Raw genomic sequence first — 17,737 nt, 5'->3', positions numbered from 1 at the left:
TTTCTGCACCAACCCTGATAGAGGCCAGCATCTGCTTTACTTCTCTCTCAGCCCTGGGGGTCTCCGTCCAGGGCCTGGAGGTGGGGCCCCAACACTGCAGGATGCCTTGCACCCTTCTGAATCAAGGAGGGGAGCAGAAGAGGAAACCAAGGCTTGGGGAGCAAACCGCTGCCTGCTCTGGTGTCCTTCAGGGTTGTCCAGCCATGAGACGGTGCGGGGAGGCAGCTGGGAAAACGTGGGCTGCCCTCTCCTGGGAGGGGCTGGGAGCTTTCCATTTACTTTCCTTGGGGCAAATGCCTCTTATCCATCAAGGCACAGATCTGAAGCAGGGACATAGAGCACTTGCTCACTACATCACCACTGCTGTAATTACTGTTTATGTCATGTGTATCTCCTGAGATCTCTGGAGCCCTCTGCAGCATGGGGAAGGTTTGGGCTGAAGGTCCCTGGGGTCTGGGAGCTGTCTTGCTCAGCAGGGTTTTTCACAGTGCCCTAGGGTCTTCCTGTGAAAAGCAAAACCTAAAGCGGTCATCAGGAGAGCAGGAGGGGACTAAAAGTTAGGGCGTGGTCAGTTCTATTCTGCCTGCCTCCTGGAAGGGTGCCCGAGGAGCAAGGTGCACCCCTGCCTGCCCATCAGATGCTCAGGCAAATGATGGCCTTGCCAGGCTGACGGTCTTTCCTGGGGACTCCACTGGTGGTTGGGAAGAAGTTGTGTGGCAGTGCCCAGGGAGATGATCACAGAGATGTAGAAGGACTTGGAGGAGATTATCAACCAGGGGACTGGGGCTTATAGGAGGGTGTCTCCGAGGACTCAGGGCCATTCCATGGGGAGCAGAAGAGACCCAGGAGTCTCTGTCTTCACACACTACATTTTGGGAGTTCTGAAATTCTGGAGAGTAGGAGCCTCAAGTTATCTTTTATCTTTGTGTCTATAGCCCCCAGCTTCTGGTCTGTGGGAAAGTGAGTTCCTTGACTTCGGCCATAGTCAAGGGCAGCCCCTCAGGAGGGGTTAATTAATTAATTAATTAATTTTTGAGACAGAGTCTTGCTCTGTTGCCCAGACTGGAGTGCAGTGGCCCGATCTCGGCTCACTGCAACCGCCACCTCTTTGGTTCAAGTGATTCTCGTGCTTCAGCCTCCCGGGTAGCTGAAACTACAGGCCGGTGCCACCATGCCTGGATAATTTTTTTTTTTTTTTTTTGAGATGGAGTCTTGCTCTGTTGCCCAGGCTGGAGTGCAGTGGTACGATTTCGGCTCACTGCAAGCTCTACCTCCTGGGTTCACGCCATTCTCCTGCCTTAACCTCCCAAGTAGTTGGGACTACAGGCGCCTGCCACCACACCCAACTAATTTTTTGTATTTTTAGTAGAGACCAAGTTTCACCGTGTTAGCCAGGATGGTCTGGATCTCCTGACCTCATGATCTGCCTGCCTCGGCCTCCCAAAGTGCTGGGATTACAGATGTGAGCCACCGTGCCCAGCCCATGCTGGATAATTTTTATATTTTTTGTAGAGGCGGGCTTTCACCATGTTGACCAGGCTGGTCTCAAACTCCTGACCTCAAGTGATCCACCCACCTCGGCCTCCCAAAGTGCTGGGATGACAGGCATGAGCCACCGCACCCAGCCAGGAGGGGTTAATTTGTATTAACCATTAATGAGACCAGGGACAGTGGAGGCCTCTCCCCATCATAAGGTTGCACAGACACATTTTGTGGCATTGCTGTTTGGCCTTGAGTTGCAAGATGCGAGTGCGCTCTGTGGGTGTGATAAGAGGGAGAGATCCTCCCTGGCACCCATGAGTTGTCTTTCCATTGGCGGACTGTCCTATGACCTCCCCATCCTTTGCTCCTCTCCAAGATCTTTCCCTCTTTCCTTTCACCTGCTCCAGACATAAGCATGAGCCTCCTCTCTACCTCCATAGAGGAGGCTCAGGGAGTGAGGCAGCCTGTTGAGGACAGGGACAGATCACCACCATCCAGGCCGCCCTCAGACTCAATCCTGGCTGGAATGTGACCCACAGCTGGGTTTCCCTGAACACACACCTTAATCTCTCAGGTGTGAGCTCAGCTGCCTTTCTTGTCCATGTTGAGAGAGGAACAGGTCCCCTCCCTTCATCCTGGGAGTTGGTATGTGGGAGGGGCACACCCTTGCCCACCTTCTCCTCCACCAGCACGGCCAGGGCAGAGGGGCTTGGTTTACAGGAAACATTCTGTTACCCCACACAGTGATCTTGCCATACAGGTAATTCACCTGGACTCTGTGGGTGGGCGGGGAGGCTTCGTGGGTAGAAATAGTTGGCGGATGCTCAGAGTTGGGGTTAGAATGCTCCCTCAAGCATTCCAATGGAGACACGTGTCTCTTGGGGGACAGGTAGGCTGGGAAGAAGCTGGTCTGCTCGGGGTCTAGGAAGGGAAATGAGAGAGGGATTTTGGAAGCCACCTTCCAGACATGACTTCTTGTACCAAGCCTGGACCAGCTGTAAAACCCAGAGGGCAGCCAATCTGGCTGGTACTTTTGCCACAAGATTCCTTCTTGAATTGGCCAAATGACCTGTTGCCTCTGGTTCTGATCTTAGTGAAGATAGGTGTCCCAGGGAAGCTCCAAGCCACTGTACTTAGAGTCTCTGGGCCAAAGCTGGACTGCCAGGACTGCTAAATTGTAGCCATTGGCTGGGTGCGGTGGCTCATACCTGTAATCCCAGCACTTTGGGAGGCCAAGATGGGTAGATCACCTGAAGTCAGGAGTTCAAGACCAGCCTGGTCAACATGGTGAAACTCTGTCTCTACTAAAAATACAAAAATTAGCTGAGCATGATGGTGGGTGCCTGTAATCCAGCTACTTGGGAGGCTGAGGCGGGACAATCGCTTGAACCCAGGAGGCGGAGCTTGCAGTGAGCAGAGATTGGGCCATTGCACTCCAGCCTGGGCAACAGAGAGAGACTCCATCTCAAAAAATAAATAAATAAATAAAACTGTAGTCATTGTGTATTATTGTTATGCAGGAAGGTTGGCCAAACATTTTGGGTGAATAGTTTCCATCGTGTGTCACCCTCAAATCAGAACTTTGCAAAGAACTAGGGTGCCTAATCTGAAGGTTTTTTTTTTTTTTTTTTTTTTGGAGATAGGGTCTTACTCTACCACCCATGCTGGAATGTAGGGGTGCAATCAGAGCTCACTGCAGCCTCAAACTCCTGGGCAATCCTCCCTCCTCAGCTCCTGAGTAGCTGGGACTACAGGCATACATCATCATGCCAGGCTAATTTTTTTTTTTTTTACCAGATGGGGTCTCCCTATGTTGCCCAGGCTGGTTTCAAACTCCTGGCTTCAAGCAATGATCCTCCCCTCTCAGCCTCCCAAAGTGCTGGGATTTACAGGTGTGAGCCACCACACCTGGTTCGCTGAAGTTTATTGATCAAAATAAAGTTTCTTTGAGGCCTCAGAAGGTTCTGGAGGTAATGTCTGAAACTTGCTCCCGGCTGTGCCGAGTGGAGACCAGTTTACCTTCTTCACCATTGTTTTATCTCACCAAAGCCTTAGCATAGAGCCCTTCCCAGCCACCCTACCTGCGGGGCTGGACCCGCCCGCCACACCCACCGCATCTTGCTGGGGCTGACTTCCCGATTTGTGTCCACAGGCTGCTGAATAGGATGGCCTCAGACGACAGGCACCTGGGCTCCAGCTGCGGCTCCTTCATCAAGACTGAGCCGTCCAGCCCATCCTCGGGCATCGATGCCCTCAGCCACCACAGCCCCAGTGGCTCGTCCGACGCCAGCGGTGGCTTTGGCCTGGCCCTGAGCACCCACGCCAACGGTCTGGACTCGCCACCCATGTTTGCAGGCGCCGGGCTGGGAGGCACCCCATGCCGCAAGAGCTACGAGGACTGTGCCAGCGGCATGATGGAGGACTCGGCCATCAAGTGCGAGTACATGCTCAACGCCATCCCCAAGCGTCTCTGCCTCGTGTGCGGGGATATTGCCTCTGGCTACCACTACGGCGTGGCCTCCTGTGAGGCTTGCAAGGCCTTCTTCAAGAGGACCATCCAAGGTGCGTGGTGGGCCTCGCGGAGCCTGGTTGCGGGGTGGGGGGTGGCAACCCTGCCTGCGGGTTCGGCAGAAGCCCCAGGAATTCCAAGAGACTGCCAATTCTGGGCGCTGTTGGAGCAGTACTTCTGTGGGGCGCCTTTTTCCTTGCTCAGGGCTTCTCATTCTGGGACTGGACAGCTGCAAGACTGTTGCTGAGTGACATGCGTTCCCCACCCCCTCAGTTCCCCCATGCAGAGCCCCAGAAAACCAAAAGAAAATCCACAGGAATGCCAAACCCTGGGTGCTTCTCACTGGTATGGGATACACTGTCAAATGTGTGTCCCTCAAAAAGTTTATTTTGTGCGGGGGAAAAACATAACATAATTTGCCCTGCAATTCCAGACTTTTGGGACATATGAAGAGTCCCTCACCTTGTTTTTGTCTTTCTTACTTATACAAGTAAAACGCCAGACGTGACTTATGCCTGTAATCCCAGCATTTTGGGAGGCCAAGGCCAGAGGATAGCTCGAGGCCAGGAGTTGAGACCATCCTGGGCAAGACAGTAAGACCCCAACACTAAATTTTTTTTTTTTTAATTAATGCATGGTGGCACACACCTCAAGTCCTCGCTACTTGGGAGGCTGAGGAGGGAGGATCATTTGAACCCAAGAGTCTGAGGCTGCAGTGACCTGTGATGCCACCACTGCCCTCCAGCCTGGAAGACAGAGCAAGACCCTGTCTCAGAAACAAACAAAAAAACAAATAATATGTGAGTATTTTCTCATTGTAGAAGACTCAGGCCTGTTGTAATTAAGACAGGAACTCATCGTGTCTGGATCCCAGTTTGACCTATCTTTTAAGATCTTTTTTCTTTTCTTTTCTTTTCTTTTCATTTCTTTTCTTTTCTTTTCTTTTTCTCTTCTCTCTTCTCTCTTCTCTTCTCTTCTCTTTTGATGAGAGTCTTGGGCCAGGCACACTGGCTCACGTCTGTAATCCCAGCACTTGGGAGACCAAGGTGGGCCTTGAAGTCAGGAGTTCAAGATCAGCTTGGCCAACATGGTGAAACTCTATCTCTACTAAAGATACAAAAAAAAAAAAAAAATCTGGGTGTGGTGGTAAGTGCCTGTAATCTCAGCTACCAGGAAGGCTGAGACAAGAGAATCACTTGAACCCGGGAGGCAGAGGTTGCAGTGAGCCAAGGTTGGGCCACTGCACTCCGGCCTGGGCAACAGAGTAGACTTCATCTCAAAAAGAGAGAGAGATGAGGGTCTTGCTTATTGCCCAGGCTGGAGTGCAGTGGCTATTCACAGGCATGATTATTGCACACTGCAGCCTTGAAGTCCTGGGCTCAAGCCATCCTACCACCTCAACTTCTCAAGTAGCTAGAACTACAGTGGCTGTCACCACACCCATAAGCTTTTTTTCAATACATTTACATATCAGCTGAGTCACATTCCAATGGCCATGGGGGTGGCAGCTTCTTTCTGTGGGTACTAGAGTGAATCAGTCTAACAAAGGAGTGTAAGAACCCTGGTGGGTTGCTCTGTAAAGTCACCACGAGGTGAATTGGGGGGAATGGTGGGCCTGCCCCAACAAGGCTGTTATCAAATTCATGGCAGAGAGAGACTGCTGGGACCACTGGTGCACACCACCACACCCAGTTCATTTTATTTTTAGTAGAGATGGTGTCTCGCCATGTTGCCAAGGCTGGTCTCAAACACCTGGACTCAAGTGATCCACTTGGGCCCACTTTGGCCTCCAAAAGTGCTGGGATTACAGGCCTGAGCCACCATGCCTTGCCGATAGCTGTGATTCTTAATTGCATCAGGCCCTGGATACAGTGCTTTCATTCAGTTAGTCAAGTATCTGTTGAGCACCTACTAAGCACCAGGCCAGGCTATAGGTGCTAGTGGTAGGATAGACAAAATCCCTACTCATGCAGGTCATTGCGATGAGCTGGTGCCATCCAACTGGCACAGAAACTGCAGACCAAACTGGAGAACATCCAGGAACCATCCATCCTGCCCCTGCATCAGATCTCTTTTCAGGGCCCTGCCTGGCTGTCCCCAGAATGTACCCACCCCATTCATTTCTCCTTTAGAAGAGGCAGGCTGAGCTTCCCCGGGATGATTCTGTTTATTCAACAAATATATATGTGTTTAAGTTTCTTCAGATGGCAATCTATTTATGAAACCAATTGAGGACATTAGGATTGGATATGTTTCCAGTTCCACATATGAGTTGAGATGGCGTGGTGCATTGGCTAACCACCACGGCTCCTGGTCAGAGAGTTCCATCTTCCCCTTATAGCTGCACCTTGGGCATGCTGCCTGTTTCTCTCTGTGCTTCAGTTACTTCATCTAAAAAGTGAGATATCAGCTGGGCGTGGTGGCTCACGCCTGTAATCCCAGCATTTTGGGAAGCTGAGGAGGGTGGATCACTTGAGGCCAGGAGTTCCAGACTAGCCTGGCCAACATGGTGAAGTCCTGTCTCTACTGAAAATGCAAGAATTAGCCAGGCATGGTGGCAGGTGCCTGTAATCCTAGCTGCTTGGGAGGCTGAGGCAGGAGAATTGCTTAAATCCAGGTGGCAGAGGGTGCAGTGAACCGATACGGTACAACTGCACTCCAGCCTGGGCAACAGAGCAAGATTCCATCTCAAAAATAAATAAATAAAAATTTAAAAAATAAAAATAAAAAGTGAGATATTGTTCCTACCTTATAGAGCTATTAAGAAGCTTACGTGAGTTAATACATATAAAGCACTTAGAATATTGCCTAGCACCTAGTAAGTACCAAACAAATGTTTGTGATTATTATTTTCACTTTAACAATATAACTTAAGACATAGTATTATGAAAACAACAGCCACATTTATCTTTAGAATAAACTTTTGTAATCTACATATATTTAAATAAAACAATAATTGTTTTGCTCTAACAGTACTCAGATTATTTTAGCTATTTTAGTTACAAATCTCTTTTTAATTTTTTTGTTTTTTTTTGAGATGGGGTCTCACTCTGTCACCTGGGCTGGAGTGCAGTGGCATGATCTCGGCTCACTGCAACCTCTGCCTGCTGGGTTCAAGTGATTCTCCTGCCTCAGCCTCCCAAGTAGCTGGGATTGCAGGTGCCGGCCACAACACCCGGCTAATTTTTTGTGTTTTTAGTAGAGATGTGGTTTCACTATGTTGGCTAGGCTGGTCTCAAACTCCTGACCTCAAGTGATCCACCTGCCTCAGCCTCCCGAAGTGCTGGGATTACAGGCATGAGCCACCACGCCCAATCTTAAATTGATTTATTTCTTAAATGAGCCCTTTTAAAAAAATAAACATGATAAAAATTCTAAAGAGTAGAGCAAGTTTTCATGAAACCGCAGACCTCAGTTTTCTTAACTATCCCAGAAGGACCCCTTTACCATCTTTGTCATGCAAATATTTATTGAGCATCATCTGTATCAGGCACTGTGCTGGCCTCCAGGACATAAAAATGAATGCACCCTGATCTCTGCCCGCTTTATACACCCTGAGTCTGAGTCTGGGGGAAGGCCCTGGGATCTCTGTATTTGAAAAACACTGTATGGTGAACCTGTCTCTTGCCTCAGCCAAGAATGAGAATCTCCAGTCTGATGGTTTTTACACAAATCATTAGATATTTGAGGAACATAAAATGTTTAAGTCAATTGAAGTTACCGAGATAACAACATTTTTCTTTCTAAATTGGAAGGTGGTCTTGGAGAGGTTGCCATTATTTTAGACTCTTTGAGGTCAGTTTTTGAAGAATTGCTTGTTAGAAGACAGTCACATTTTCTTCCCACCATGTTGTTCTTAGATGAGCTGGAGAGTTTTGAATCACATTTTTTGAAAGCAGAGGAAAATGTGTGTAAACTCAGAAATCCTATTGCGTGCTTGACAGAGGCCCAGGTGCCTGCGAATGTTCTCAGCAAGTCAGGAGTCCAAATGCAAGATTTGTAAATAGTCTTAATTACTTGCTACTGTGAATAGGATAATGATCTCTTCGTAGAAGTCAAAAGACAAACAGCAGCATTTGTGCAGTTGGAACTGAACTGCTGCAGCCTGTTCTCTTTCCACAAGGCGAGTTACAAGTTTGTAACCAGAAAGAGGTTTATATTCAGGACAGGGAAAAGTAAACTCAAGGCTGACAGATTGCTCTGGTTATTTTATTAACTCTTTGGTTTTGTTCTAACAAAGATTTAGATTTTGTTCTTGTTTTTTTTGAGACAGAGTCTCGCTCTGTTGCCCAGGCTGGAGTGCAGCGATCTCGGCTCACTGCAACCTCCACCTCCCAGCTCAACTTCCCAAGAAGCTGGGATTACAAGCATGTACCACCACGCCCGACTAATTTTTGTATTTTTAGTAGAGATGGGGTTTCGTCATGTTGGCCAGACTGGTCTCGAACTCCTGACCTCAAGTGATCCTCCCGCCTCAGCCTCCCGAAGTGCTGGGATTATAGGCGTGAGCCACCATGCCCACTCAGATTTTGTTGTTTCTAAACGTAGCAACTGTAGAAAATCTGGAAAAATTGGAAAAGTACAGAGAGGAGAAAAATGACCTAGAATTGGACAACCACAGAAACAAACTCAGAACTCAGTGAGCGTTCTTTGAGTCCCTCTCTGACTAAGGTGCAGAGGGGGAACAGGAGAGAAAGGCGTGTGGTTCTGCCCCTAAGAAGCTGGAATCTGTTGTGTTTTTTGTTTTGTTTTGGTAGAGATGAGGCCTTGCTATGTTGCCCAGGCTGGTCTCAAACTCCTGGCCTCAAGCCATTCTCCTGCCCCAGTCTCAGAGTGCTTAGGATTAGAAGGAGGAGCCGCTGTGCCTGGCCCTAGTAGCTGGAATCTACTGCTTAGTGCCCGTGAGTCTACAGGTGTAGCACTGTTCTCCAAACCAGGACATAGTCTCCTAATCACCTAATATTCAGGCCATTTTTGTTTTAAAGTCCTATTATGTGGACAGAGGGCTTAAGTCATGGAATGATCCATTCACGAGTGCCTGTAAATTCTTGGAAAGCTCTAAAAATTGGGCCAGATGTGGTGGCTCCTGCCTGTAATGGCAGCACTTTGGGAGCTGAGGCAGGAGGATCCCTTGAAGCCAGGAGTTCCAGCCCAGCCCAGCCTGTGTAACAAAGTGAGACCCCATCTCTACAATAAATTTTTTAAAACTTAGCTGGGTATGGTGGCTCGTGCCTGTAATCCCAGCTTCTTGGGAGGTTGAAGTGGGAGGATTGCTTGAGTCCAGGAGTTTGGAGGCTGCAGTGAGCTATGATCCTGCTACTATACTCCAGCCTGAGCAACAGAGCTGGAGTTTCTTTAAAAAAAAAAAAGTGGCCTGGCACTGTGGCTCACACCTGTACTCCCAGCACTTTGGGAGGCCAAGGCAGGTGGATTACCTAAGGTCAGGCGTTCAGGACCAGCATGGCCAACATGATGAAACCCCGTCTCTAGCTCGGCATGGTGGTGCATGCCTGTAATCCCAGCTACTGGAGAGGCTGAGACAGAATTGCGTGAACCAGGGAGTTGGAGGTTGCAGTAAGATCTTGCCATTGCACTCCAGCCTAGGCAACAAGAGCAAAACTCCGTCTCAAAAAAAAAAGAAAAAGAAAAAGAAAGAAAGAAAAGTTCTGAAAATCATGTTAGTCATGTTACCTCATACCTTACCTCTTGTTTAGATCACTTCCTTCTGCTCAATCCAATGGTTGTACTAATATGGGGGGATATTTTGCAGAAACAAGGATGTCATGATAGATTTAGGGAAAAAGACTAAGACAGAGTCATTCCTTCTCCACCAATCTTTATTTTTGGACAGTCTTACTCTGTTGCTCAGGCTGGAGTTCAGTGGAGCAATCCTGGCTCACTGCAACCTCCGCCTCCCAGGCTCAAGCAATTCTCCTGCTGCAGCCTCCCAAGGTAGCTGGGATTACAGGCGTGCACCACCACACCTGGCTAATTTTTGTATTTTCAGTAGAGACGGGGTTTCGCCATGTTGGCCAGGCTGGTCTCCAACTCTTGATCTCAAGTGATCCACCCACCTCAGCCTCCCAAAGTGTTGGGATTACATGCATGGGGCACTGCGCCCAGCCCACCAATCTTTATTAAGCCCTTACCGTGTTTTTGGCTGGTAGTACAATGGGGGTGGGAGGGAAGAGGGAGAAGATGGGCAAACTACAGCCTGCAAGCCGGCCACCCTTGGTTGTATAAATCAAGTTTTGTTGGAACACAGCCACACCTATTTGTTTGCATATTGTCTGTGGCTGCTTGAGCGTTACAACAGCAGAGCATTTGCAATAGAGATGGCCTGATCCACAAAACCTGAAACACTCCTCTGCACTGCATTGAACTAGGCAGATTCAGTCCCCTGGCTCTCAGAGACCTATGATCAACTCCCAGTAGTGCATGTTAGTGTTTATTCCAACCCTGCCCAGTTCTATGCTATGAAAGGGAGGGGTTTTTTTTTTGTCACTGGGGGCTATGACGACACTCACTGAGAATAGATGAGCTCATAGACAGATGCAGGCACCTTCGTGAAGGAACAGAATGGCTCCAAGTCAGATGAGATAGAACTCAACCTGATTGCATTTACTAGCATATCTAAAGAAAAAAAAAGTGCCAATTAACAAGGATTGGCCAGCCCTGGAGGCATAGAAAAAAACAGACATACTTAGGCAAAGCCACCACTCCTAGGAAAGAGGAGTCTTAGCCTAGGGACAGCCTGATGTGATTAAACATTCCGTTTATCTGATTAATATCTTTCTGGTTACGATCTAGTTCCCCTGCAGGTCTTCTGCAAGGAGTGAATTTGCAGGTCAGGCAGACAGATCAATTTCTCCTTGTATGTGTGCTCTCTTTGGACCGCATCCCTGAGTTTATACATCAGGTTCCTGAATTTAGGCAATAGGAGTGCCTCTGAGAGATGCAGCCACTTTCTGTGGCTGGCAAAGTCAGCTGCTTCTGGGACTTAGGGCTGAGTGACACTGACTCCACCGTAATGAAAACCTTTGTAATAACCTTGACCCTGTCACCCGGTGTCTGTCTCAGCAATGACTCTGCCTCCTGTTTTATTGAGAAACTAGAACTCCCTCAGCTTCCTGCCGCCAAACCGACGCACTCTCTTCCCTGTCCACAGCTGCTTCCGTTCACTGATTCCGCAGCTATTTCTTGCAACTCACTCACTGCTGGAAGAGATGTCTCCTACCCCAGGCTCAGCTCTTCTCTGGCTTTGAATCCTACCTCCTTCCCTCCTCCTGAGACCCTCTCGCCTATTACCTCCTCTCCTTTGTCTTCCCCTGCTCATTTTCTAAAGTCTCCTTCCTTCCTTCCTCCCTCCCTTCCTTCCTTCCTTCCTTCCTTCCTTCCTTCCTTCCTTCCATCAGCATTCAACTATCTCTGGTATCTCCAATCTTGTCAAATATATATCCCCTCTACCTTCAACTTCCTGGTTCTTCCTCTCTTCCTCCTCTCAGTTCTTTTGACCCAGCTTCTATGCCCAGCATCTTCCTTCTCATATCCATGGCTTCTGTTGTCTCTGAAATCAGGATGAATGCTAATTCCATAGGTCTTGCTGTCATCCTCTTCCCCAAGCTCCATTTCTTTCACACCTAATGAACATTTCCACTTGGATGTCCCAGAAGCACCCCAGTTGCCCGAAGTTTTAAACAGAAGCGGTTTTCTTTCCATCACCATTTCTCCTTGTGTTCCCAATACAGTGCCTGCATCAGCCCTCCATGTTCAAGCCAGACACCTGGGTCTTACCTTTAACTCAGCTTCCTGTCCCAGCACCCACCAACCCCCACCCCAAACTAACATCCCAGTGGCCAAGTCCTGTTCATTCTCCCTCCTTCAGATCACTTGACCCAGCAGCTTGTCTTCCTTCTCCTGCTTCAGCGCAGGCCACTACTGACTCCCACTGCTTCCTACCTGTTCTCCCTGCTGCGAGGCTCGGCCTTTCCCAGCCTGGACACACATGTGACCACGTCTCCCTTCTTTCTTGTGGGGAGAATCGAAGCTCCAGAACATGGCTGAGGAAGCCTTCTGGGATTGCCCCACGTCTCATGACACTCTCTTTTGCACGCTGTGGTCACCCTGATTGCTCTGTTTTCTAGTTCTCAGATTTTATTCCATGCTTTCAATTTCTAGACTTTGCATACACTCTTCTCTCTGTTGCACCTACTCCCAACCTCTACTCCCAGCTTGTGTCCCTTAGGTCTCCAGTTAGTGGGCATTTCCTCCAGGAAGCCTTCTCTGATTCTCTCCTCTCATTCCTCCTGGATGCCCTGAAAAGGTTTGCCCATCACGCCACCCTTATCCCACTGTATGGTTATTGCCTTTTTTTGTCTGATACCCCAAGAAGAATGTAAGCTCCTAAGGCACAGGGTTACATTTACTTACTTTTTCTTTTCTTTTCTCTTTTTTTTTTTAAGACTGAGTATCCCTCTTGTTGCCCAGGCTGGAGTGCAATGATGCAATCTCGGCTCACTGCAACCTCCGCCTCCCAGGTCCAAGTGATTCTCCTGCCTCAACCTTCCAAGTAGCTGGGATTACAGGTGCACACCACCACGCCTGGCTAATTTTGTGTGTGTGTGTGTGTGTGTGTTTTTAAGTAGAGATGAGGTTTTACCATGTTGGCCAGGCTGGTCTCAAGTGATCTGCCAGCCTCATCCTCCAAAAGTGCTGGAATTACAGATGTGAGCCACTGTGCCCAGCCCACATTTACTTTGATTTTCACTTAACCCCATGTCCTCTCACAGTACCTGGCATGTAGGAGGTTCTCATTGTGTCCGAATACAATGCAATCCCCAAACAAAGTGACCTCCCATTTCCCAGGGAGGACAAACTGAAGACGTTGGGCGAGTTTGCATATATGTAAACTTTAAGGGATCTAGGTAAAATAGTCAAATGTCTGCTTATAATAATATATTACTTAGTTACGCTTGTATATTTTAAATTACCTTATGGAAAACAACATGTTATTTTTGAAAAGTTGTTTTTCTACACATATTTTTTGAAGGAAGGCTTATCAAATGAATCTTTGATACAAATGTCTTTGTTTTCCTTCTCTAGAGTTTTTTGAGTCATTTAACACGGTGTTTCAGTGTGCTGCCTTCATTTCCATCAGTTAATTGAAATTTTATGAGAATGTATGTGCTGCTATCCCTAAAATTTTTTTATTTTAAGCCATAAGTATACGTCCTACACCATTAGGGGAGTTCTTTTTTTATTTGTGTTGACTTATGATCAGGATATCCACAATGTATCAGGTACATACTGCTTTTGATACTCAACACTTGTAAGATTATTTTCCTGGGAATAACTAAATTTGTGTTAAATTTCTTTACTCCCAGGCCAGGCATGGTGGCTCATACCTGTAATCCCAGCACTTTGGGAGGCTGCGGCAGGTGAATCACTTGAGGCCAGGAGTTGGAGACGAGCTGGTCAACATGGCGAAACCCCATCTCTACTAAAAATATAAAACTTAGCTTGGTATGGTGGCACATGCCTGTAATCCCAGCTACCTGGGAGGCTGAGGCACAAGAATTGTTTGAACCCGGGAGTCGGAAGTTGCAGTGAGCCAAGATCACACACTGCACTCCAGCCTGGGTGACAGAGAAAGACTCGGTCGCAAAAAAAAAAAAAAGAAAGAAAAAAGAAAAGAAAGTGTATTTTTATTTACTCCCTTTGTTAGTGATTCACTCAGGCAAGTAGCATTGATTGAGGTCTTCTTAGGACCATGTGGCTTCCCAAATTGTAGATTGTTGTTCAGTACAAAGTGATTGACTTAATAGCACCTCTGATGTGAGACCTTGTAAAGACTCAAATCATAAGCAATTTTCTCTCTTTTTTTTTTCTTTTCTTCTTTTCTTCGTTCTTGGGACAGGGTCTTGCTCTGTTGCCCAGGCTCAGCACAGAGACATGATCATGGCTTACTGTAGCCTCATACTCCTGGGCTCCTGCCTCAGCCTTCTGAGGAGCTGGGATTACAGGCATGCACCACCATGCCCGGCTAATTTTTTTTTTTTTTTTTAATTGTAGAGATAGAGTCTCTTTATGTTGCCTACACCGGTCTCGAACTCCTGGGCTCAAGCAGTCCTATGGTCCCCACCCTAGTGGGCTTGCATTGTAGGGGGGAAAGTTGGCAATAAATACGATAAATAATGAATCATGGTGTCAGACTGAGACAGGTGTTATGAAGGAGATAAAACAATGATGAGACCAGGGAGTGATTGAGAAAGGGGGTCTCATTTTGAAAGAGGATTAGGGAAGGCTGTGCTAATAAGGCAACTTTTAAAGTAAGCCGAAGCTCATCAAGGAATCCTGGGACCAGCGTTTCAGGCAGAGGAAAAAGCCAGTGTGTTTCAGGACAGCAGAAAGACCGACATGACTAGTGTCAGTGAGCAAAGGCAAAGTGGAAGGGGCTGGAGAGGATGGGCGAAGTCCGGGGGCCATGGTGAGTGGTGCACTTGGATTGTTTTCTAGGTAGAGTAGCAGCCATTGACTAACATATGATACATGGCCATGAGGGGCTGTGCGGTTAGGTAAAGCCAGTCTGCACTTCTTGAGTTCCCGGGGTAGATGGCCAACTTTGCACAGGCCACTGGGAGTCCTTTGAGCAACTCCTGGGTCTCTAACTTAAAACAAGAAGGAACAAGAAAGAAAGAGGCCTGGCCCAGTGCTTCCTCCATTCACCTGGGGCCCAGATGCAGGCTTGGAAGAAAACTCCCCTAGGAGAGGGAAAGGGGGATGATTGATGGGTTATTCCACCTTGGGTCACCTCCAGGCCTTTTGTCCTGGAGAATGCAGCTGGCGGATCTGGATCCCGGATCTCGGGAGACACAAGACAGGGGTGTAGAGACAAGGGCAGGAGTCAGGAGCTAGGTGCTGGTCCTAGCCCAGTCACTAGCCAACTGGCTGACATTGGGCAAGCAAGGACTGAGTTCCTCTGGCCTCAGTTTCCTCATCTATACAAGAAGAGTCCATTAAACCCACAGAATGTTAGCTATCTGCAGGGTACTGGCAAATGACAGAACAAATCACAATTCCTCTTTTTGTTTTTTTGTTTGTTTGTTTGTTTGTTTTTGAGACGGAGTCTCGCTCTGTCGCCCAGGCTGGAATGCAGTGGCCGGATCTCAGCTCACTGCAAGCTCCGCCTCCCGGGTTTTACGCCATTCTCCTGCCTCAGCCTCCCGAGTAGCTGGGACTACAGGCGCCCGCCACCTCGCCCGGCTAGTTTTTTGTGTTTTTTTAGTAGAGACGGGGTTTCGCCGCGTTGGTCAGGATGGTCTTGATCTCCTGACCTCGTGATCCACCTGTCTCGGCCTCCCAAAGTGCTGGGATCACAGGCTTGAGCCACCGCACCTGGCCACAATTCCTTTTTGGAGACACAGCCAGGGTGCAAGTCAGAATGTGGTCAGCCTGTGACTTAGGTGACACATAGAGTTCAGAGAAGGTTCATACCTTCTGGAGGGCAGGGAGGGCTTCCTGGAAGAAGGGACACTTTCTCAGGAGTGGAAGGTAAACATGCTTGGCAGCAAGAGAGGAGGGGGCTCAGTGGTGGATGATGGGCTGGAAAAACAGCATGGGACTGGACTGCACCGGGCTTCACAGGTCGTGGTAAGGAACACTAAGTAAGGAGTCATATTTAAGATTTGAGGGCTATTTAACCAGGCTTAGAATCTCAGCTTCACAATTTCTTCGTTGTATCACCTTGGGCAAGTGACTTAGCTTTTCTGAGTCTTAATGTCCATATCAGTAAAATGTGGCTAATAAATAGTTCCTGCCCCTACAGTGTTGTTGCAAAAATGAAATGAGACATGCATGTGAGGGTGTAACTGAGTGCCTGGCACATGAAATAAATAGTATTTGTTTTGTTAGTTATGCTTGGCAATGGGAAGTCATTGCAGGCTTCTGAGCAGGGAATTAATCAGATCTCCTTTCAGCAAGATAATTCAGGCAACAATAGGAATGATGATGCGGAAGCAGGAGAGGCTAGGGGCTGGGAGCCCAGTGAGGAAGCAATTTCATTTTATTTTTATTTTATTTATTTATTTTTAAGACAGAGTCTTGCTATGTTGCCCAGGCTGGAATGCAGTGGTGCAATCTCGGTTCACTGATTGCAACCTCTGCCTCCTGGGTTCAAGCGATTCTCCTGCCTTAGCCTCCCCAGCAGCTGGGATTACAGGTGTGCACCACCACGCCCAGCTAATATTTGTTTATTTGTTTTTTGGGTTTTTTTTTTTTGTATTTTTAGTAGAGACAGGGTTTCACTGTGTTGGCCAGGCTGGTCTTGAACTCCTGACCTCATGACTCTCCCGCCTTGGCCTCCCAAAGTGCTGGGATTACAGGTGTGAGCCACTGTGCACAGCAGGAAGCAATTTTTTTTCTTCTTTGAGATGGAGTCTCACTCTGTCACCCAAGCTGGAGTGCAATGTCATGGTCTCGGGTCACCGCAACCTCTGCCTCCCGGGTTCAAGTGATTCTCCTGCCTCAGCCTCCCGAGTAGCTGGGACTACAGGTGCATGCCACCACACCTGGCTAATTTTTGTATTTTAAGTAGGAAGGGGGTTTCACTCTGTTGGCCAGGCTGATCTTAAACTCCTGACCTCATGATTTGCCTGGCTTGGCCTCCCAAAGTGCTGGGATTACAGGTGTGAGCCACCACATCAGCCACAGGAAGCAATTTTAACAGTATAATCAGGGCTGTCCAAACCAAGATCGGGGCAAAAGGCCTAGAAGGAGAAGTCAGGCTTGAGGTACTTTTCCAAAGTGGATTCAGGCCGGGCACGGTGGCTCACGCCTGTAATCCCAGCACTTTGAGAGGCTGAGGCAGCAGATCACTTGAGGTCAGGAGTTTGAGACCAGTCTGACCAACATGGTGAAACCCCGTGTATACTAAAAATACAAAAATTAGTCAGGCATGGTGGCGCACACCTATAATCACAGCTACTTGGGAGGCTGAGGCTGGAGAATCACTGGAACCTGGGAGGCAGAGGTTGTAGTGAGCTGAGATCGGGCCATTGCACTCCAGCCTGGGCAACAGAGTGAGACTCTATCTCCAAAAAAAAAAGGTGGATTCAGTATTAAAAGGATAGTGACTGGATTGCGGACGCTGAGGGAAGGAGGACTCTTAGATTTCTAATTTAGGCTACTAGGGAGATGGCAAGGCCATTGGGGGAAAACATACATACCCAGAAGGAACAATTTCTTTTTTTTTTTTTTTTTTGAGACGGAGTCTCACTCTGTCGCCCGGGCTGGAGTGCAGTGGCCAGATCTCAGCTCGCTGCAAGCTCCGCCTCCTGGGTTTACACCATTCTCCTGCCTCAGGCTCCGGAGCAGCTGGGACTACAGGTGCCCGCCACCTCGCCCGGCTAGTTTTTTTGTATTTTTTTTTTTTTTTTTAGTAGAGACGGGGTTTCACAGTGTTAGCCAGGATGGTCTCGATCTCCTGACCTCGTGATCCGCCCGTCTCAGCCTCCCAAAGTGCTGGGATTACAGGCTTGAGCCACCGCGCCCGGCCTCAGAAGGAACAATTTCATCAGCTGGGGGAGTCAGGGTGGGAAGGAGCATGAGATAATGGATAAAGTTTTGGACATACTGAGTTTGATAAGTTCACAGAGACCCTGGAGAGTTTAGAATTACAGCCCAGAAGCAAAATCTTGAGTGGGGTTTTAAGTCTAAGGAGATCCTCTAGGCTGTGGTTCTCAAAGTGTG

At 48.2% G+C, this 17,737-nt stretch overlaps 1 protein-coding gene across 3 annotated transcripts in view; it reads left to right on the top strand.

The window, feature by feature from the left end:
- The window catches only part of ESRRB (estrogen related receptor beta), a 191,723-nt gene that overhangs the window by 124,963 nt on the left and 49,023 nt on the right, over positions 1-17,737 (top strand). For all 3 annotated transcript variants that reach the window (XM_033187334.1, XM_033187335.1, XM_033187336.1), the window contains one exon: positions 3,635-4,044. In XM_033187334.1, the coding sequence (XP_033043225.1) occupies positions 3,635-4,044 (410 nt within the window). The remainder of the gene's footprint in view (positions 1-3,634; positions 4,045-17,737) is intronic.

The sequence above is a fragment of the Trachypithecus francoisi genome, unplaced genomic scaffold (genome assembly GCF_009764315.1).
Source record: "Trachypithecus francoisi isolate TF-2019V2 unplaced genomic scaffold, Tfra_2.0 Lachesis_group3, whole genome shotgun sequence".
Lineage (NCBI taxonomy): Eukaryota > Metazoa > Chordata > Mammalia > Primates > Cercopithecidae > Trachypithecus > Trachypithecus francoisi.
Note: the sequence above shows the minus strand (reverse complement) of the source record. Positions and strands in the feature narration are given on the sequence as shown.